A 22,395-nucleotide genomic window follows, 5' to 3' on the forward strand; every position below is an offset into this window, starting at 1 on the left:
CCCCATTTTTTAAGGTAGGAGGTAAATCTAGCTCACACTGAAAATGCCAGTCTGTGTACATTCTCGTTACTTAGCAGCTCCTTCCACCCAACAATATCTTCCAACCAAACAACTCCACATGCTCCCTTAATGAAATGTTCTCCTCTCCATCCCTTCCCATCCACCAGGTTACCTGCCTTTTGCAAGGCTTCTGTTTCTTTCTGTCATGGTTCCTCCTTTGAGTTATTGCAATTGAAAACAGATAGCATCTTGAGTTTGTCTTGAAAGTGGCATCTTCTGCAGCTTCTCAGAGAAGTGCAGCTTTGTTGTGAGAGTTCCTAGTTACAGACAAGATGTTAGAAGCATGCCAGAAACTTGTTGCAATAGATGCTGCACCATCTCTTATGAAGTGGAGGGGAAGAATTAGGTAAGGGAGGGAGAGAAAAAAACTGCACCACCATTACACAAGATGTAAGTGTTGGGGGTTAGATAAGCTCCTTAGGGCAGGGACTCTGATTTAGTGAGTTTGTGTAGCTCCTTGCACAGTGGGCTTGCTGGTCCCAATTGGGACCTCAATATGCTACTCCAGTATGTATATTTCATAATATAAAACACACCAATTGAAAAAAGGTAGGGGAGTTGCAAAGTGCCTTGCACTTGGATTACTAAACATGGTCGCGTGATCTGCTATGTGACCCTCTGGCTAACTGCTCTGTGGTTACTTTTAGAGTGATTTGAAATGTGCTTGCACCATTTTAAATCAGGAATGACTCTGTTGAAGGCTAACTAGTGTATTGTATGTGAAATCAGAATCGGGCCTTATGTGTACAAGGGACTTGAAACATACAGATCCATTTCAAAGGAGTAGAGAAGGGTCCACCCAGTGTGGTATTCTGCAGCTTTATGAAGTAGACACATTCGACCCTCGGTATAAAGGTTAGACTCTACAGATGCTGATTCATTCAAGTGTCTGGGACTTCTAAGATTATGGCTATGTTTACACTAGCACTTTTGTTGGTAAAACTTTTGTCGGTCCGGGGTGTGAAAAAACCACACCCCTGGTTGACATAAGTTTCACCGCCAAGTGCCGGTGTGGATAGGGCTATGTTGGCGGGAGACACTCTCCTGCTGATCTAGCTACTGCTCCTAGTTGGGGATGGTTTAATTATGTTGACGGGAGAGCTCTCTCCCATCAGCATAGAGTGGCAACATGGGAGACCTTACAGCGGCGCAGCTGCAGCCGTACAGCTGTGCCGCTGTAGGTATGTAAAGTAAGACATTAGTCTCAATTTCAGTTTTAAGACCTAAGGTCAATTAGTGTCATGACGAATGTTGCTCATTGTGACTGTAATTACATACAAACCTGATTCAAGTTTGAGTTTGAAGTGCCATACGTATCTTGGGAGCATATGAAATAACTGTTAATGTCTTCCAAACATTAACAGTATCTTTGTATCCAATGCAATAAGGTCTCTTTAAAAACACAACCATGAATGCCTCTATATGTATGATTTGTCCCTTGACTTGTTTCTTGCAACTTCAAACTTGGTGAGTGTAAGAACTGTTTTGTTTTTTGGTTTTTTTTTTTTAAAAAAAAAAGGTGGGGGCAGTCATACTGTTTTCCCAAAGCCACTAGGTAGAATCAAGTAACTGGGGTGCCCCTGGCAGTTGGTCATGTGTGGAATGAGAAGAGATTCCATGCATGATCACATAAGTAAGACTAATAGCCTTGTGGTTAAACTGCAATCCTAACTATTCAGTAATGTGTTATAAACGTGTAGATTAAGTGCAGGAGAGCCAGTTACACAGGGCACTTTGCTGCTTGATTCATATCAAAGCAGAATTACCGGTTATTTCAGCATCAACACAAGGTCAATGAGGTGAGGGTGGCTTTTAAAATCTGAAAAGTAATCTGAAAAGAATGGTGGCTATGTTGGACTTATTGAGAGATGGTATGTCGGTCTCCAACATGGCATGTAAATATGGCCGCAACGAATCTAGCATCTGTGCCATCAAGATTTGAGAGAGAGAAATTCGTCAAGCCGTGGCATCAGGTGCTCCAATAACTGCTACAGTGACGAGCCAGGTGCGTGATAAGACTTTAGTGAAGACTGAAAAGGCATTAAACTTATGGCTGGAAGACATGAACTGTAAACCTGTGCCTATCGATGGCAACACATTGCGAGAAAAGGCTCTTAGCCTCTACATGCTATTCAAACCTCCCGCCGAAGAGGGACAGCCTTCTGATGAGAAGGAATTCAAAGCCAGCCAAGGTTGGCTTAATAGTTTTAGGAACCGCTTCAACCTCAAACATGTGCAGACTACTGGTGAAACTGCATCTGCCAATGAAGAGGCAGCAAAAGCCTACCCCGAACAATTAAAGAAAATCACAGAAGAAAAGGGCTTTCTTCCGGAACAAGTTTTTAATGCTGACCAGACTGGGCTCTTCTGGGAAAAAAAATGCCCAACTGCACTTACCCTTCGAAATCAGAAGGACAAGCCCCTGGCTTCAAAGCAGTTAAAGACGGTGTGACTGTGTTGTTTTGTGGCAAGGCATTTAATAAAGCTGGGCTTGCTCTACAGGGCTGCAAATCCCTGTGCCCTAAAAGGCAAGAACAGAAATCTCCTGCCTGTGTTCTGGCAATCCAATAAAAAGGCTTGGGTGATGGCAGCATTATTTCTGGATTGGTTCCACAAGTGTTTCATTCCGGAGGTCAAGCGGTACCTCGAAGAGAAAGGACTTGACTTTAAAGTGTTGCTGATCATAGACAGTGCTCCTGGCCATCCTGAGGCACTCCGGTTTGTGCATAACAATGTTGAAGTCGTCTTTCTCTTCCGCCCCAGACCCCAATACCTCCTCCAACCTCTCAACCAAGGCATGATTCGCTGTTTCAAGGCCATGTACATGAGGCTTACATTCTCACAAATACGTAGCGCTATGGATGCTGATCCCAATCTTAATGTGATGGAGTGTTGGAAGTCCTTCAACATTGCCAATTGCATCACTTATATTAAACAGAAAATGGATGTAATCAAGCCTGAAACAGTCAATGCATGTTGGCAAAACCTATGGAGAGAATGTGTGAATGATTTTAAGGGTTTCCCAATCATTGACAAAGAAGTGAAACACATTGTTCAGGTGGCCAGGCAAGTGGGTGGTGATGGCTTCGTCGACATCCTTGAGGAAGAAATTGAAGAATTAATTGAGAACTGTAGAGAAACATTGACTAACGAAGAGTTAGAGGAACTGATAAAATTGTCTACAGAACATGAAGATGATGACGACTAACAGGAAGAGCCAGCAAATTGGAATCTTCATAAATTTGCTGAAGTGTTCCCAGCAGCGAAACACTTAAATGATTTAATTTCTGAATACGATCCCTCTATGGAACGAAGCCTCAAAATCACACGTAGTATTACGGACGATTTGAGACCGTATCAAGAAATGTTTGAGCAGCTCAAGAGACCAACAGCGACAGTTGCCAATCACCATGTTTTTCCTTGAAAAACAACCAGCAACAGATGAGCCTATGCAATCAACTTCTCGAGCTGAACCAGGGCCAACCATCACCCAAGCTCTCTGTCACCTCTGTCTCCTGGATCGACATCAAGCCCTGATAACCCCCTGTAATTAAAAATACAGTACTATAAAATTATATTTTGCATATGTACTCTTTATTATATACTGTACATTACTGTATACATTTATACATATTACTGTACAGGGTTGTATACACAAACCCATGTACAGTATACTGTACTTTATGGGTGATTTAAGGGATTTTCAAGGGTAATTTTGACTGTGATTTTCGCCTTACGTGCTGACTTTAGAACCTAACCCCTGTGTGAGATGCGACTCCACTGTATGTGCAGTAGTAAGTGGTAAGCCTGGTAGTTAAGTGTGAAAAGGATCAGGCTGTTAGCTTGTAAATTCCTCAGGGCAAAAATCTTGTAATTTTGTCTGTAAAGTGCCAAACACTCCTGTGGAGCTGTATAAATAATAAAAATTAGGACAATACAGACACATGGTTTCCCAATTTAATACTCAAAGCATGTGAATCTGCTCCAGAGGTTTTACACCTCCTTTACCTTAGAATATAGTGCTGTGAATTTCCTGTAGATGAGGGTCATGGCATTGATTCATCCAGGTCAGCATCAGTTTGTCAGCCACTCTTTCTCCCTGTCAAGAGACCCTTCTATTTATAACACACAAAGTAAAATGTTGGTGCCATGGTTTTGTGGGTTGATAGCTACACTTCTTCCATCTTTCATGTCTGAAGATAAAAGTTGTGATACAGAGTTACTAGTGCACTCCTCTTTGGTGTTTTAGTGGTGATTAATGTGCCACTTCACATCTGCCATTGCTCCTTAGTTACACTGGTTGAAGAAGACAAATAAACATACAGAAGATACAACTCAGTGTTAATATTTGAAAAAGCAAGTAGATAGAGGACTAACTAATGGTTAGCAATATCTAAATTGCTAATCACTTTGGATTATAGGTGGTTGTCATTATTTCTTTCTTCACTGTGTGCTACAACTTTATTCTATGATCTTGAGGTCTCCAATAGTTCATTTCTTGTCTCACTGAGAGATTTGTTGTGAGAGTTCAAAAACTGCTACTAATTTCTCATACAAATTTGTATAAAATACCAAATCAGATCCTCATCCTTAGTTGACATAAATCAATTTAACTCTATTGACTTCAGTGGTGCTATGCCAGTTTACACCAGCTAAGGACCTGACCCATTATCTTTTCTGTATGGCTATATATTAAGTAATACAACTCTCGAATGCAAGAGTTACTGCTAGGTAATTTTCTGTGGCTTTCATCTTCAGTTTTGCGAGGTGTGAAACTGCAAGGCAATGGAGAATCAGCCCATGATTCAGTACCTAAGGGGTCTGACTTTATAGCTGGTATTGCCAATAAACTCTTTAATGATGGTCTGGTGCTTGCCTAAAATATTTCTTCTGTATGCTATCTGGGACATGGGGCTTGTTTACACACCCAAGTTGCACCAGTCTGACTTTCAGTTGCTTTAAAAAACAATTTAATTGAACCATTGCAAACTCCTGTGTGGACACACATCAGTTTAAATCAGGCTTACTCAGGTTAGTAAATTACAGGTGCAGACTTAACTAATAAATATCGAGACACAAAGTTGCATTGGTATAACTAAATCAGCTTAACGCCACACCTTCTATTAAACCTGTGCAACTTTGTAGTACAGGCCATAGAAAATATAGGAGAGTGGGGTGTGGGATGAAAAGGTTTGATTTAGTACTTTTTTCTGATGACCAGTATACAGGAGCTTCTCACTTAAAGTCGTCCCAGTTAATGTTGTTTCGTTCTTACGTTGCTGATGTAACCCTTTTGCCAGGCCAAGTTGATAGCAGCAAGGGCCGGGTTCAGTACACAGGGGTTCCCGCTCATCAAAGCAAATGCAAAACTGGCTCGAGCCTCCACCCAGTGACCTGCGAAAATCTTACACACACCCTGGGCGCCTCAAAGAGGCAATACTTCCCCTCTCGCAAGCACAGAGTCTCGGTGTAGCAGAGAATCTTTAATAACATGAAGTAAACGACATCAGCATTAAATTGGGGAAACACCACAACTAGTGTTCATTAACCAAACCATGAGCAAAGAGCCACCCCAGCAAATTGGGCCTCATCCTTTCCTTCGGGTTCTTGAGTCCCAGAACCCAAACGTCTCTTGAATCCAGCAAACCACAAATCACCCAAAGTCCAAAAAAGTCCAGCCCCAGAGTTCAAAATTTCATCTGCAGAGTGTTACTCCCCAGTCTGGCTAAAATGTGCCTGTGTGTGGGGAAAGAGGTAAGGGGCACCTTACGTGTCCTGAAGCTGACTGCCCCACAGGGCTCCGCTCCACTCCACTCCACCACGAACGGCTCCGCTCTGCACAGCTCGCTGTCTCACGAATGCTCCACTCCGCCGTCTCACGAACGGCTCCGCTCTGCACAGCTCGCCGTCTCACGAACGCTCCACTCCGCTGTCTCACGAACAGCTCCGCTCTGCACAGCTCGCCTCGCTGTCTCACGAATGCTCCGCCAGCCTATCCACGAACAGCACCCCTGCACTCTAGATCTTCCGGCTCCCCACTACTTGACACAGTGCTCAGTGATTTCAGCTCTCAGTGATTCCAGCTCATAGTAGTGGGAGCCTTAGTGCTGGTGCACCATAAGGCCAAAGTGAATTCAACACAGTACCTGTAGCAAGACTCTTAATAGACCCAAAATTAGCTCTGACATTCCACAGTGGAGAGAGACAGAGGTACAATTGGTGTTTCAGGCCCTCACAAAGGGACCCACACCACCAGGTACTAATACATGTCTCAAGCCTCTCTCAATTCACAGAGTTTTGGAACCCATTTCTCTTGCCTAGCGAGCACTACTCAGTTGGGGGAGAGTCCCTCCATCATAACAAAAGGCCAAGTACAGTTCCAAGCACAGTTCCCATAATCAGGGTAATAACAATTTATTCTTCCCGCCCCAATAACAGAGACACTGGGGATCCCACAACAGCCAAAGTGACCATTTGGGCAGTTATGGCTTCATTCTAGGCGGGGTGGGTGTGCCTATGCAAATGAGATCGGCCCCTGAAGTTCTTTTCCACAACTTGTCACACCTCACCACCAGATGTCAGGGTGGAGCTCATCCTGACTCTGCTTACATCGATCAGTTAGAGAACATGCTCGTTTAAAGTTGTGTAATGCTCCCTTCTAACATTTGGCAGCCATCTGCTTTGTCCACTGCTTGCAGGAAGAACAGCCTGTTGCAGCTAGCTGGTGGGGGCTTGGAACCAAGGTGGACCAGCAGCCCCTCATCAGCTCCCCACTCCCCTAAGTTCCCTGTGCGGCAGCCACCCAGCAGGCTATCAATTGCCAGCAGTTCAGCTGTCCCTCCCCCCACTGCTATGTGCTGCTCCTGCCCTCTGCCTTGGAGCTGCTCCCGGGAGCCTCCTGCTTTCTGTCCGGGAGTGGGGGGGAGGAAGGGGAGGGGTGTGGGGGGGGGCTAATGTCAGGGTGTCCCCCTGCACCCCGCTTACTCCTTCTCCATATAGAGCAGGCTGGGGACATGGACAGAGAGAGACAGAGAGAGCTTGGGCAGGTGCTGTCTCAACTTCCTGATCCACTTGTAACCCTTCTGCCCGTCAGAGTTGGCAGCAACAAGGGCCGGGTTCAATATCTAGGGGATCCATTCCAATAACACAATGCAAACCGGCTCGAGCCCCCACCCAGTGACCTGGGACAAATATATACCACCCCCGCTGGGCGCCTCCAAGAGGCAATACTTCCCCTCTCGCAAGCACATAGTCTGAGTGTAGCAAAAGCCTTTTAATAACAGAGAGAAACAATGTGGCATTATGTTGGGGAAACACCACCAACAGGATTCATAACACAACCCATGAGCAAAAAAAAAACCCACCCCAGGCAAATTGGGGCATGCCCTTTTCCCTTTGGTTCTTGAGTCCAGCAACCCCAAATCACCCAAAGTCCCAAAAGTCCAATGCCCCAAAAGTCTCTGTCCCTGGTCAGGGCAGCCCCAGAGTTCAAAAGTTTATCTGCGGAGCTTTACCTCCCAACCTGGGTGGAAATGGGACGGGGGTAAGAGGCACCTTACATGATCTGAAGCTGACCGCCCCATAGCTCCATAGCGGCGCTCCGCTCCGCCAGCCGCCCCACGAACTCCTTCGCTCAGCTGCGCTCCGCTCCGCCAGCCGCCCCACGAACTCCTTCGCTCAGCTGCGCTCCGCTCCGCCAGCCGCCCCACGAACTCCTTCGCTCAGCTCCACGGCCCACAAGCAGCTCCTGCCATCCACACGCTGCTCCGCGTCGAACTGCTTCACCAGCCGTCCCGCAAACTGCTCCACAATATATCTTCAGGCTCCCCCACTACTTAACACAACACTCAGTGATTTCAGCTCTTAGGTGAATTCAGCTTGTAGTAGGGGAGCCCCAGTGCGGGTGCACTGTCAGCCCAAAGTGAGCTCAGCAGCCTATAACTAGACTTCTAATGAAATCAAAATTAGCTCTGATATTCCACAGTGGAGAAAGTGCAATTAGCATGTAAGGCCCTCACCAAGGGGCCCATGCCACCAAGTATTCATACTTGTCCCCAGCCTCTCTCTATTCACACAGTTTTGGAACCCATGACCCTTGCCTAGCGAGTGCTACTTAGTTGATGGTGAATCCCTCCATCATAACAAAAGGCCACGTACAGTTCCAAGCACAGTTCCCATAATCAGGGTAATAACAATTTATTCTTCCTGCCCCAATAACAGAGACGCTGGGGATCCCACAGCAGCCAAAGTGACCATTTGAGCAGCTATGGCCTCATTCTAGGCGTGGTGGGTGTGCCTATGCAAATGACATCGGCCCCTGAAGTTCTTTTCCACAACTTGCCACACCTCACCACCAGATGTCAGGGTGGAGCTCATCCTGACACTGCTTACACACTTAAAAATGAGATCAGCTTACTTAAAGGGGCAGTGCACATCTCTCTCTCACACACACAGGGTGTGTGTGTCTGTCTCTTGTCTGCCATGCTTGCTGTGTCCCTTTCCTCCATTCCTGCTGCCTTGTAGTGTGAGGCTACATTAACAATGTGTTAACCCTTGAGGGCTCAGCCAAAAGCTAGTTCATCACTATTTACATTAATTCTTATGGGGAAATTGGGTTCGCTTAACATGGTTTCACTTAAAGTCGCATTTTTCAGGAACATAACTACAACGTTAAGTGAGGAGTTCTTGTAATTCTCAGATCATTTGGCCACTTGTGAGTAATGTGGTCTTCCCAAACTCATGCCAGTAAAAACCCTTTGACTATCACTTATCATCCTGTATTTTATCTAATACTTACATCAATAACTTTTGCTTAATACTATGTCAATTCTTCTTATGCAGATTTTAATCTGATTAGTAGCATGTGAAATAATTTAGCATGAATTTAGTGTTTATAACACATTTTGTTTCTTGTTAATCCACCATTAAGCAGTTCCATTAGTCCACATAAATTCCAGCTTCCTATACTTTATTTTATGGCCTCTGGAAGGTGCTGGCATTACAGAAAATAAATTAAGTGTAGCTATTTAAAATGAGCCACTTAATGACAACCCTCCCTCCATCTCATTTACTTAATGTTCACTGAAACAGTCCGGGGTTGATTTAAAGATAGTACTTTTTAAAAGTCATGTGGTAGTTTCAAAAATACTCTGCGTTAGCCAGCCTGCTCCCACTGAGTTAAGCGAGCGTTTCATCACCCTTCATATTTAACCTTTTAAATTTCACTTACACTAATTGTTGTATCCTTAGCTATATCTGTTGTGCATGTCAAGCTTGGAAAAGTTTGAGACATCATATGCTGACTTCATAGTGGGTGCAAATCCAGTCTTCCATTATCCCAATGCCACACTGTTCTCCAAAAAGTGCTTCCATGCTTGTTTGTTTCCTGCAATACGTAAATACCATAGTGATCAACATTAAAAAGACTTGAGACTGAACATCTGCCATAGCAGTAGAAGTAGCTTCCTCTAAGGTTCCGATCAAATGGAGCACTGAAACAAATGCATGACTTTAAGTAAGCGAGTAGCCCTATAAGTCGCAACTTATGTTTAAGCGCATACTTAAGTGCATTGCTGGATGGGAGTCTAATTCTACTTTTGTTACTGTTACATAACTTTGTGGCCATAAGGTGATTTTGCTTGTGTTTCCATTTCTGTGTTGTGTTCCTAGGACTTTGTCCTACAAGGTGCTGAGAACTCTGGTTCCAATCAAGTGGAATATTTAAGCGTGTGCTTCACTTTGGGACTACTTGCATGCTTAAAGTCAGAATTCTAGAAAACATTTTACAGATACATTAGAAGCAAGAGGAAGACCAAGGACAGGGTAGGCCCATTATTCAATGAGGGGAGAAAAACAATAACAGAAAATGTGAAAATGACAGAAATGCTAAATGACTCTTTTTGTTTGTTTTTCACCAAAAGTGTTAGTAGCGATTAGACATCTAACGTAGTGAATGCCAGTGAAAGTGAGCTAGGATCTGAGGCTAAAATAGGGAGAGAACAAGTTTAAAAATTAGTAGGGCTGTCAAGTGATTAAAAAAATTAATTGTGATTAATCACGTGATTAAACAGTAACAGAATACCATTTATTTTAATATTTTGTATGTTTTCTACATTTTCAAATATCTTGATTTCAATTACAACACAGAATATAAAGTGTACAGTGCTCACTTTATATTTTTGATTACATATATTTCGCTGTAAAAAACAAAAGAAATAGTGTGTTTCAATTCACCTAATACAAGTACTTTAGTGCAATCTCTTTATAATGAAAGTTGAACTTACAAATGTGAATTATGTACAAAAAATAACTGCATTAAAAAATACAACAATCTAAAACTTTAGAACCTACAAGTCCACTTGGTCCTACTTTTGCCAATTCCTCAGACAAACAAGTTTGGTTATAATTGCAGAAGAGAATGCTGCCCACGTCTTGTTCACAGTGTCACCTGAAAATGAGAACAGGCATTCGCATGGCACTGTTGTAGCTGGCACTGCAAGATATTTATGTGCCAGATGTGCTAAAGATTCATATGTCCTTTCATGCTTCAACCACCATTCCAGAAGACATGCGTCTTCTGCTCGATAACGATCCAAAGCAGAGGAGAGCGGATTTTCATCATTTGAGTCAGGTGTCACCAGCAGAAGGTTGATTTTCTTTTTTGGGGGTTCCGGGTCTGTAGTTTCTGCATCGGAGTGTTGTTCTTTTAAGACATCTAAAAGCATGCTCCACACCTTGTCCCTCTCAGATTTTGGAAGGCACTTCAGATTCTTAAACCTTGGGTCGAGTGCTGTAGCTATCTTTAGAAATCTCACACTGGTGCTTTCTTTGTGTTTTGTCAAATCTGCTGTGAAAGTGTTCTGAAAACGGACATGTGCTGGGTAATCATCCGAGACTGCTATAACATTAAATATATGGCAGAATGCAGGTAAAATGGAACAGGAGACATACAATTCTCCTCCAAGTACAGTCACAAATTTAATTAACACATTCTTTTTTTAACGAGAATCATCAGCATGGAAGCATGTCCTCTGGAATGGTGGTCGAATCATGAAGAGACATACCAGTGTTTAGCATATCTGGCACATAAATATCTTTCAACACTGGCTATAAAAGTGGCATGCGAATGCCTGTTCTCATTTTCAGATGAAATGGTAAATAAGAAGCAGGCAGCATTATCTCCCATAAATGTAAACAAACTTGTTTGTCTTTGCGATTGGCTGAATAAGAAGTAGGACTGAGTGGACTTGTGGGTTCTGAAGTTTTACATTGTTTTGTTTTTGAGTGCAGTTATGTAACCAAAAAAAAAAATCTACATTTGTAAGTTGCACTTTCACGATAAAGAGATTGCACTACAGTACTTGTATGACGGGAATTGAAAATACTGTTTTTGTTTATCATTTTTACAGTGCATGTATTTGTAATAAAAATAATATAAAGTGAGCACTGTACACTGTGTATTCTACGTTGTAATTGAAATCCATGTATGTAGAAAAACATCCAAAAATATTTCATAAGTTTCAGTTGATATTCTATTATTATTTAACAGTGCAATTAAAACTGCAGTGAATCGCAGTGCATTTTTTTGAGTTAATCACGTGAGTTAACTGCAGTTGACAGCCCTAGTCATAAAGAGTTATTTTAAACAAAAAGCTAAGCAGCTGCTAAATGTTCCAGGTGCATTCAAGTGGAATACATCTGCTCTGCTGTCAAGTGTACAGTACCATGGCAGTTAGTGGATGACAGAAGGAAAAACATAGAGCTTGGAAAAAGTTTTCTGTTTCTGTGTCAAATGAATACCCAGAACAGGTCCCTGCATCCATCCTTACAATTTAGCACTCTTCTGCAGGCAGAAGCCTCCTGTCTTGCTACCCTTCAATCAGTCTTTGGTGCTGCTCAGTTGACCTGTTTCTCCCTGTCTTCTGTTGAAGTGGGGACATCAAATTAAGTATTTGATGTATCCATCCATAAAAGAGAGATTTTTCTCCTGGTCAAATTACTGAAGGCATATAATGTGAATGGTGATATTTTATCAGCTAAATTAGGACTAGCTGAGGTCTCTGGGGCTTGATCTTGAAGTGAGGCTTTTGAGTAGTTAAGGTCAGTGTCTCTCAAACTTTCCAAACTACAGTATCCCTGGCAGCAGTCTGATTTATCTTGCGTACCCCTCACTTAAAAACTACTTGCATACAAAATCAGACATAAAATACAAAAATGTCACAGCACGCTATTACTGAAAAATCACTTACTTTCTCACTTTTACCATATAGTTCTAAGTAAATTGGAATATAAATTTTGTACTTACATTTCAGCGTATAGTATATAGAGCAATATAAACAAGTCTGTCTGTGTGAAATTTTAGTTTGTACTGACTTCTCTAGTGCTTTTCATGTAGCCTATTGTAAAACTAGGCAAACATTTAGATGAGTCAATGTACTCTCTGGAAGACCCCTACATACTCCCAGAGGTATGTGTATGTTGAGAACCACTGGTTTAGGTCCAAAACTTGGGGTGGGGAGTTAAGTTATACAAAATCTAATCTGAACAGAAATTTATACATGGATGTATTTTTTTTTCCAGTTTCAATAATTAAAGCTGTTAGTAATAGGTGAGAACCTCTTTTATCAGAGCTCCTTTTAACTCTTTTTTGAATCTCTTCCTTATTATGTAAAAGTCTGATTAATGAAAGAAAGATGCCTTTATTTCATGGTTCAGTTTACTGGTAGGTTGTGTTTTGTGATAATCCCAAAATATGGGCTAACCCACATATAAAATACTGCAGTATTTTATGAGACTTGCTCAGTATTGCATTCTGAGTTTTTCTGGTTGATGACACTGGATTGTTTGTTTGCAAGGCACAATTTCTTATTTCACAGAATTATTTCTCATTCTTTAGTGTAATGCAGGGGTGGGCAAAGTTTTTGGGCCGAGGGCCCCATCTGGGTGGGGAAATTGTATGCAGGGCGGGGGTTGGGGTGTGGGAGGGGGTGCAGTGTCCAGAAACGGGGTCAGGGCAAGGGATTGGGGCAGAGGAGGGCTGTGGGGCATATGAGGGGGCTCAGGGAAGGGCATTGGGGTGCAGGAAGGGTGCGGAGTGCATGAGGGGGCTCAGATCAGGGGGTTGGGGTGCAGGAGGGGCTCAGGTCAGGATTGGGGGTGCAGGGTGCAGCAGGGGGCTCAGAGCAGGGAGTTGGGGTGCAGGAGGGGTGTGAGGTGCAGGCAGGGGGCTTAGGACAGGGAGTTGGGGGGTGGGGTACAGGAGGGGCTCGGAAGCCTCTGTCTCTCCCCTCTTCCCCCTCCCCCCCCCCGGGCTCCCAGGGATGTGGTGCCGGCCGCTTCTGAGAGTGGCGCGGGGCTTGCGGCACCACGGGGGGAAATCGCACGGGCCAGATCCAAAGCCCTGAGGGGCTGGATCCAGCCTGCAGGCTGTAGTTTGCCCACCCCGGTGTAATGGATTATCACTTGCAATATGTGTACTGTAGCTTTTTAATACAAATTCAACAGTTATTTCTGTCCTTTAATTCAAGTGGGTACATAATACTGAAAAAGACACTGTTGAAAAAGCCATTCATTCAGGCATTGTTGGTTAGTTAATCCAGACTTCAGTGTTGGTTGGGAATGATGCAACGGTTTGGGTCTGTGGCCATTTTAATTTGTGTAGATTTGAAGGGCGTTAACTCATTCTAGCTGGAGAACTGTTCTTTCTTGTTGGTATTCTGTGGAACAAGGGTGAGCAGACAAAATGCCTTCACCAAGTACATTGGACAGAATCTGTATTTCATTATACAAGAATAGAAACGAGACTTTCTTTGCTATCACAAGTCTTGCCATGAGGTAATTTGTGAGGAATGTATAAATACTCTGCAAGAATTACACAGGAATATTTTCTCCAGGAAAACACTGCAAGGCTATATATTTCAACTCAGTAATAAATCTCCTTCTCCAATAAATGTTACATCTGTCTTAAATGCAGCATAGTTCTGTGCTTTAAAGCCCCTGATATTGCATGTATTTTTCCCCTACAAGCATATTAATTGGTAATTGAGGTATCTGTATGTGTTTATTTTTACTTGTACGTTTTCTATGCCTTTCTCCTTGCCCATCATTGCCAGCAGCACAGCGAAAACTAAACCTTCCTCCCCAAATCAGTTCTATGTTCTTAATAATAATTTTGTTCAGCTTATGGCAAATAAGCTATATATAAATTTTCAGGAACCAAGAATGTAATAGGGTAGGCTCACTACACTGAAGCTGACTGACTGTAGTTGAAATGACCTCATGTTTCAAGGTTGGAGAGTTGTTGCTGGTAGCAAAGGCAAAAAGCTTTTGTGCTAGCCAGAGGTCAGTATATTCAGGACAAAATGGCTTTCTGAAGTCCTTTTCCCTTTGTCTTACGAGGTCCCAGGGACTCTCCAGATTCAGAGGTCTGACTCTAGAATAACATTCTTGTTAACAGGGTGTTGAGATGTTTTATCTGGCCAGTACAGAACAGTGTTACAATCCTTGCTGTAAACTAAAAACTGTGCTAGGTTTCTTGTCTCTAGCATGGTTTTCTGTACCGATTTCTAGTCTGGGTCACCCCTGCCTACACTGACAGTGTGAGCACCCTACTAGCAGAAGTCAAGTTTAAATCTCCTTGTGGCTATCATCACTCCAGCACTGGTATAGAAAGGCCCAGAAAGAGAAATTCTTTCCCTTTTTATAGCTCCTGGTTCCCTTTCTCTGTTGGAGCAATTAGCCCCAGCTGACCCATATAAACATTCCCTGGTGGCGGGGGTTCTTGGCAATCACTATAGTGAGGACAGTCAGCTATTGTAACCCTTCTTGCTGGTTTTAACCCTCTTCCCCCATACCCACTGCAGGGCAGAGTTTATACAGCCTACCACACAGCTTTCCCCAAAATATTGTGCATTGCAATTGTTGCTTTTTTTGATCTGCTAGGCAATAGGAGCCTTCACAGTGGAATTTGTCTTCTCCTACGCTTAATGGTATGTGGTGGAAGGAACCATTACTGGACTATGTAAAGGGTCGGTTTTTCTGAAGCTGGGGGTGGGGAAGCAGCTCTTACTAAACTAGTGTTCCAGCCACTGAACAATGCTGTCCTTGTGGGAAACCGATTTGCGAGACAGCCCTCAGCATCGCAATCTGCTGTCACTTCTAAATATTCCTCTGTGGATTTCTGCTAGGCAATGGCTCTGTCTAATTAGAGGGCAGCTGGCATTTCACAGAAATGGTTTCTCCTGAGAATGATCTTGTCTACCAAGAACAGTTTCATCATGCAATATGTTTTTTTTTTGTTTTTGTTTATTTTTGTGTGTGTGTTTTTACTTCAGCTCTTAGAACAGATCTCTCCTTTCCTTCCCCTCTGAGATCATTCTCAAGCTGTCAATGCCAGATGTGTGGCAAGATATCACTGTTTGTGGCCTCTCTCCAACCCTCCAGATAGTTCTCCTGGGGGGGAAGTTACCAAGTCCTCTTCGGAGCTGCAGGTGTGCGCTGTGGACGCCAGTGAGACGCTCAGTCCCTGTTGCCTTCAGAACTAGAACTCCTTTTAGTAAAGGACCTTGGGTTGCTATTGGATATCACAGCTCCTTCAAGGAGGATCGTCTCCCATCATACCTTCCCTCTGAGACACCTCTGAGACACATGCAGGCTGCAGGCATGCATAAGAGAACAAGTTGGTAGGAACCTGAAGTAGAGCTCTGTAAGCGCAAAAGTGTGTCTTTCTCACCAACAGAAGTTGATCCAATAAAAAATATTCTCACCCACCTTGTCTACTAAATTCAAACATTCAAGTGTGCAATAGAGGGACTGCCATCCTGTTTTAAATTCAGATCACAAAACAGCCCTAATGATGAAGCTGCTAATGTGACTCCATAATGAATGTCTCCAGTAGTCCACTGAGCTGGGGTGCACAGTTTGTTCTCCGGAGTCCCATACCATAGGACACGGTGCTGGCCCTGGAGTATTAGATCAGCCTTGGCATTTGTTTGGGAGTTGTACCCCTTATTTAAGAAAGTCTTTAGTAATATCCCTAAAAACACAGGGTATCTATCTTACATATTTGTATGGCCCCATCACCGTAGTATCTGAGCACGTCACAACTCTTAATGCTTTTATCTTCATACCACCTCTGACGTTGGGCAGTGCTATTATCGCCATCTTACAGAGAACTGAGGCGCAGAGACCATAAATAACTTGCTTGAGATCACAGAAGAACTCTGTGGCAGAGCAGCGAATTGAACTCAGGTCTCCCAAGTCCCATATTGGCACCATAACTGCAGGACTAGCCTTCTTCTCTATTTTATTTGGTATTGTTATGCATAGATTCTAATGCTAGAAGGGACCATTGTGATCATCTCGCCCACTTGTTCCCAAACTGGGATTCGCAGAACGTTACAGGGGCTTTGCCAAAAAAATTTCATTCACGGCTGCCAGAGGACCCCGGGCATTGGAGGCAGCAGGTGGGACCCGGTTGCAGGGCAGACAGCCCAAGCCCCAGGATGAGCGGTGCTCGGCAGTTGGGGCTGGCAACCCAAGCCCTGCCCCTGTCAGCGGGGGAGCTGGCAGCCCGAACCCCAGCGCTCCACACAGGGCTGGCAGCTTGAGCCCCAGGGAGAGCAGGGCCAGGCAGTTGGGGCGGCAGCCCAGACCCCAGCACGGGGCCAGTATTCTGAGCCCTGTGGTGGGTAGGGCGGCAGCTGAGACCTGAGGCGCACAGGTGGCAGCTCGGACCCCGTCCTTGTCAGACAGGGGAAGTTGGCATCGAGGGCAGAATGAGCAGGGGCCATGCTGTACGTGGGGCGTGGTCCAAGCTAATTTGTCCCTCACAGGGCACACTCATAGAGACAGACCTCATAGCAGAAGAAAAGCTGTTTGTAACCAGTGTGACAGTGTTAAGGTGCCTCAGTAACTGTCATTCTCTCTGGAGAGCTGTTTTGCTTCAGTGAGACGTGAGTGAATCTTCTCATTTTCTAGTTTGTTGGTTGTTGGCAGTCTCTCTCTGTTATTTTTATTAGAACTTTTGTACACAAGTTCAACGGATAAGTGGCTGAAAAAGGAAAGTGTAAAAACGCAAGGATCAGCTAGTGTTTCCTCAAGTCCACACTATGGAAAATCTAAGTCTAATGATCATGATGATCCTGGAAACTCACTTACAAAGAAAAGAAAATATGGTGATGATTATATAAAATATGGCTTTACATGCATTGGTGATCAAGAATAGATCACCACTGTGTGTGATTTGTGGTGATGTTCTAGCAAACGGCAGCCTCAAACCTTTTCTACTTTGGCGCCATTTAGAAACTAGGCATCCTGCACAACTCGACAACCCTGTTGATTATTTTCAAGCGAAAATTAGCTGAGAGGAAAAGTGACATTACCAGATTTATATTCAAAGCAAGTACTGATAATGAAAATGCACTTGAAGTGTCATACCACGTGAGCTACCGAGTAGCAAAAGCATCAGAAGCCCATACCATAGCAGAGAGCTTGATTGATCCATGTATAAAAGACATAGTTCATTGCATGCTCGGAGAAAAGGCTGCAAAAAGGATTGACATGGTACCTTTGTCCAATAATACATTTTCATGAAGAATTAATGACCTGTCAAATAATGTAGAGACCACGATTGTACATAGAGTGAAAACTAGTCCATATTATGCTATACAGTTGGATGAATCAACTGATGTAGCTAATCTAGCCCATTTTGCTATGGTTTGTACGTTATGTGAATGAAGCTATGGTTGAAGACTTGTTGTTTTGTTGACCATTGGAAGAACGTACAACTGGAGAAGATATCTTCAATCTGACTAATGAATATTTTCAAGAAAAGGAAATAGATTGGTTTCGTTGCCTAGGCATTTACACTGATGGGGCCACATGAATGACGGGGAAGTATACTGGATTTGTAGCTCGAACAAAAAAGGTTGCATCAAAAGTCTCTTGGACTCACTGCAGTATCCATAGACAAGCCCTTGCAACAAAACGCATGCCTGAGGGACTGAAGAAAGTGCTGGACAATGCAGTGAAAATGGTGAATTTCATAAAATCACGGCCTACAAATTCCAGAATATTTCATGTACTTTGTGAAGAAATGGGTAGTATACACAATTGTCTGTTGACCCATACTGAAGTTAGATGGCTCTCACGGGGCAAAATCTTTGAGTGCTTGTTTGAGCTTAGAATGGAAATCCTAGGTTTTTTTCCCAATAGCCACCCTTTCCACCTTGCCAGCTATATGGAAAATAATGTCTGGCTCCAGAGTCTAGCTTATTTAGCAGATATTGTCTCAAGAATTAATGACCTAAATTTATCTTTTCAAGGCCTCAATATAACAGTTTTCAATGTGCAAGAGCGAGCTGAATCCATGATAAAGAAGTTGCAGTTCTGGGAAAGTTGTTTCGAAAATAATCAAACTGAGTGTTTCAGTACTCTTCATGACTTCCTGGCAGAACATAACCTTCAGTTGGATCAGTGCACTAAAACCAATATAACTGCACACCTAAAAGGACTTTGCACAACTTTCAGGGAATACTTTCCAGCTATGTTAAGTGATAATGACTGGATTTGCAACCCTTTTGATGATACCACTTTCTCAACACAGATATTGAACACTGAGGAAAAAGAGAAATTGATTGAGATCTCCTGTGATTACGAATTGAAAAGGAGTTTCAGAAATCTGTTATTGATCAACTTTTGGCTGAGTTTAAGAAACGAGTACCCTCTTCTGGAAGAAAAAGCTGCTGCAGTTTTGTTACCATTTTCAACAACATACTTATGCGAGAAAGTGTTTTCCTCATATGCACATCTGAAAACCAAATACAGAAACAGACTCTATGCCAAACCAGACCTGAGACTTTATCTTTCTCCAGTGGTTCCAGACTTCCAAGAGCTATGCAGAGCAAAACAAGCACATCCATCACACTGAGGAAATTTAAACTTAAATCCCTGGAAATATTCATTTTTAGGAGGGGGTTCACGAGATTTCACAATTTAGTGAAAGAGGTTCACGAGCTGTTAAAGTTTTGGAACCACTGATCTAACCTGACCTCCTGTGTAACACAGGCCATAGAACTTCTGCAAATAATTCCTAGAGCAGATCTTTTAGAAAAACATCCAATATTGATTTAAAAATTGCCAGTGATGGAGAATTCACCACGGTCCTTGGTAAATTGTTCGAATGGAGTTAATTGCTCTCACGGTTAAAAATATACACTTTCTTTCCAGTTTGAATTTGTCTAGTTTCAATTTGCCGCCATTGAATCGTGTTACACCTTTCTTTGCTAAACTGAGGAGCCCATTTTCAAATATTTGTTCCCTTTGTGGGTACTTATAGACTGTAACCAAGTCAGCCCTGAACCTTCTCTTTGTTACACTTAAGAAGCCCAATCTAATCAGTTTATCACTATTAAGCCAGTGGTTCTCAATATATTTACCATAGTGGACCGCATATGTGACCCACAATGTGCTATGTGGACCGCATCCAATACTACCTCAATGGCTCAGTTGCTAGTAGGGCTTTGTGGTGGTCTCATTCCTTGTAAGGACAAGTGTTTGAAGTTACATATTCAAGTCACCAGTTAATACCTGCGAGCCTCTGAGCATGCTCAGTGTGAATTAAATATTACCCAAAGCTTAAGCAGTCTCAGTCTGAGCTGGTTGCTCATGAATTTGTTAGCAAGTGCAGTGTCTCCTCTCCATCCATTCTGCCTCATGAGTGCTTCAACAGTATGTTCCCTGTAAGGGCAGCAAGACCCACAGATTGTATTTTTCTCACTTGTTCTTGGCCTCACTGCTCTATGGCCCTGAGGATGTCACATGGGCCACAGCTCTGTGCTGATCGGGCCACAGGTTGAGAACCACTGCTATAAGCTTTGTTTTCTAATCCTCTAATCACTTCCCTGGCTCTTCTTTGAACCCTCTTCAATTTATCTGTACTTTTTTTTTCTGGTGATGCTACCAATGTGGTAGGCAACATAGCACTGGAAGTCCACTAAGGTAAAGGAGAGAAACCAACAGAACTTTTGAGAGATGTGAACTACTGCAAATGAAATAAAATATTTTTCCCTTTAAAAATGCATTACTAACAGCTCTTATTTTCAAAGTGAATACAAGATAATGCTTTCATTTCATTCTCAAAAGGCTGTGTGGGGAAAATGTGATGAAGGAGAATTCCTGGAATATAGGCCAAGGCCAGAAAATCCCTCATTGCCCTCAGTATTTATTAAACAAGCAGTCCTCTGGAAGTAGTATTTACTGTCTGTCAGAGAGAGTAATATAATGTAGGACTTTGAGGCAATAAAATGTATTCTAACATGCTTCCGTCATAAACTTTTTAAACATAAACGCTTTAACTCCATTCAGAAATTAAATAAACTACATGATACATTAAACTGCAATTAAATGTAATGAGATGAGTTCATAAAGAATCTGATTGTACTGTCTCTTTTGTGATTGCAGAACCCAGAGGTATGGATCTTCAGCAGCTGTTGCTTATTCTGGCACTGGTTCATGCAAATGATTCTCTTTCTACAAGCGAGGGTGAGTTACTGAGTTTAAACATCTTTTGGCCATTGTTGGTGATGTCTGTGTTCCTTGGTCTCTGCAAAGTGTGTGCACTGCAGATTTTCTGAAAAAGAAGATGTAGCTGTTATCTTTAAAGCCATAGAAAGTTTAAGACAAAGTGTTACAGCACAAAAGGAGTGGTGAATTTAGCATGCAGCCAACAGTGCACGGCACTGGATGAGATGGAAGTGGGATCAATGTTTATGTTTGATATCTACACACCAAAGAGAAAATTACAAATCCGTCTAAAGCAAATTGTGCTGCTTGCAACTCAAATTGGGAAACTAACTGAAGCTTCCTGGGGATATGTTCGGTTGCTGATTTAAGATTTAATGATTTAATAATCTCCACTTGTCTGAGATCAGAGCAGAGCTCTTTTAGTCTTTATCCTGATTCTTGAAATCCCACCCTGTGCTGAAAGTACGTCTCTGGTACAGAGATTGTAAAAGAATTATACATTTTTCAAAAAGAGCTCTTTTAATTTCTTGATGCACTTAGTGTTAAAATGGCTAGAAGTAAGGAGGAAACATTTTCATGATGCAGATCTCAAGTCTAAAGCCGGCACTATATGAGCAAGCCATAGAAGAAATTCCAGTAGGGGAAATTACTGAGAATGGAGTAAAATCAGTTAAAAGGGTCTGAAAGAGGATACAGGACTGTTGTTGTTAACATCAACTGGCCAGACCACTCATCGAGTCAGGCTGTAGACCTTAATATAGGCTATGAGGAGGAACACTGGATATGACCCTCCCCCTCTATATGGGGTTTTAGGTCCAATGGAACAACTCAGTTCACAGATCCACTGACCATACCTCTGGCCTCCCACAATTCTTCCTCTACCCATCCCACTGCCTATACATATACAGATCTGTGCCAAGTTGCACGCTAGCGGTTAAGGGGGCAGGAGGTGGGGAGGAAAGAAGAGTAACCCCTCCTGCTGAGTTTTCTCCGCTGCTTCTCACAACCCACTGCTTTTGTGCTATCCAGAGGTAATATGAAGACCCCACAGATTAAGCCCTTTGGGGTCTGATCCCATACTCCTTCAGAATGAAAAATTCCCTTTGACTTCCATGGGAGTTTTATCTTGCATCAGACCTATACAGTTTGTCTCTGGGTTCATGCTTTACCATGTCTGTTCTGCCTTGTTGGTGCCTTTGGACAGATCAGTAGACTGTCATCTATGATAGCTAAATATTTGCTCACTTAAGATTAACAGGTGCCTGCCACTCTATAACTAGGCATGGCAGGATTAGATTTTTGTTGGTAAACGTCTATTTCATCAAACACACTCAAATTGATGGCAAAATATTTCCATCAATAATAGAAATTTACAAATAGGCAAAGTAAGAAATGCTGCTTGAGCACTTCGTAGAGTTAAGACTGTTTCCTTTGTATATTTTGACGTGCTACTGACGCTTTATTTTGTGTTAATGGTTAGGTTAAAGCTTTAACTTTTAAAATCTCAATGTCTACGGTCATTCAGTAATTACTGTCTTCCTCCCCCCATTGTCTGAAACCCCCCGTAACTTCCCACAGCTGTGAACATTTAAATGGATAAAAATAGAAAAATACTCAAAACAAACATTAGCTGTCAAATGTATTAAAAAAATAAAATTCTGCCAAGCCTATTTGTAACAGACCTCCAGAGACAGAGCTAAAGAACAGCTGCAAGACAGGCAGCTCCTTAAGGAAATGCCCCCGACCTTCTAGCCCGAAAATGTCAAAAGAGATCAGTTTTCAGATGGTTCATTTCCGTAAAGCTTTTGACTT

General features: G+C 42.8%; 1 protein-coding gene across 1 annotated transcript in view; it reads left to right on the plus strand.

Moving 5' to 3' along the window:
• The window catches only part of GHR (growth hormone receptor), a 207,707-nt gene that overhangs the window by 79,314 nt on the left and 105,998 nt on the right, over positions 1-22,395 (plus strand). The window contains exon 2 of the mRNA XM_077816261.1: positions 20,521-20,601. Coding sequence (XP_077672387.1) covers positions 20,521-20,601 — 81 coding nt within the window. The remainder of the gene's footprint in view (positions 1-20,520; positions 20,602-22,395) is intronic.

This window comes from Eretmochelys imbricata, chromosome 5 (assembly GCF_965152235.1).
Source record: "Eretmochelys imbricata isolate rEreImb1 chromosome 5, rEreImb1.hap1, whole genome shotgun sequence".
Lineage (NCBI taxonomy): Eukaryota > Metazoa > Chordata > Testudines > Cheloniidae > Eretmochelys > Eretmochelys imbricata.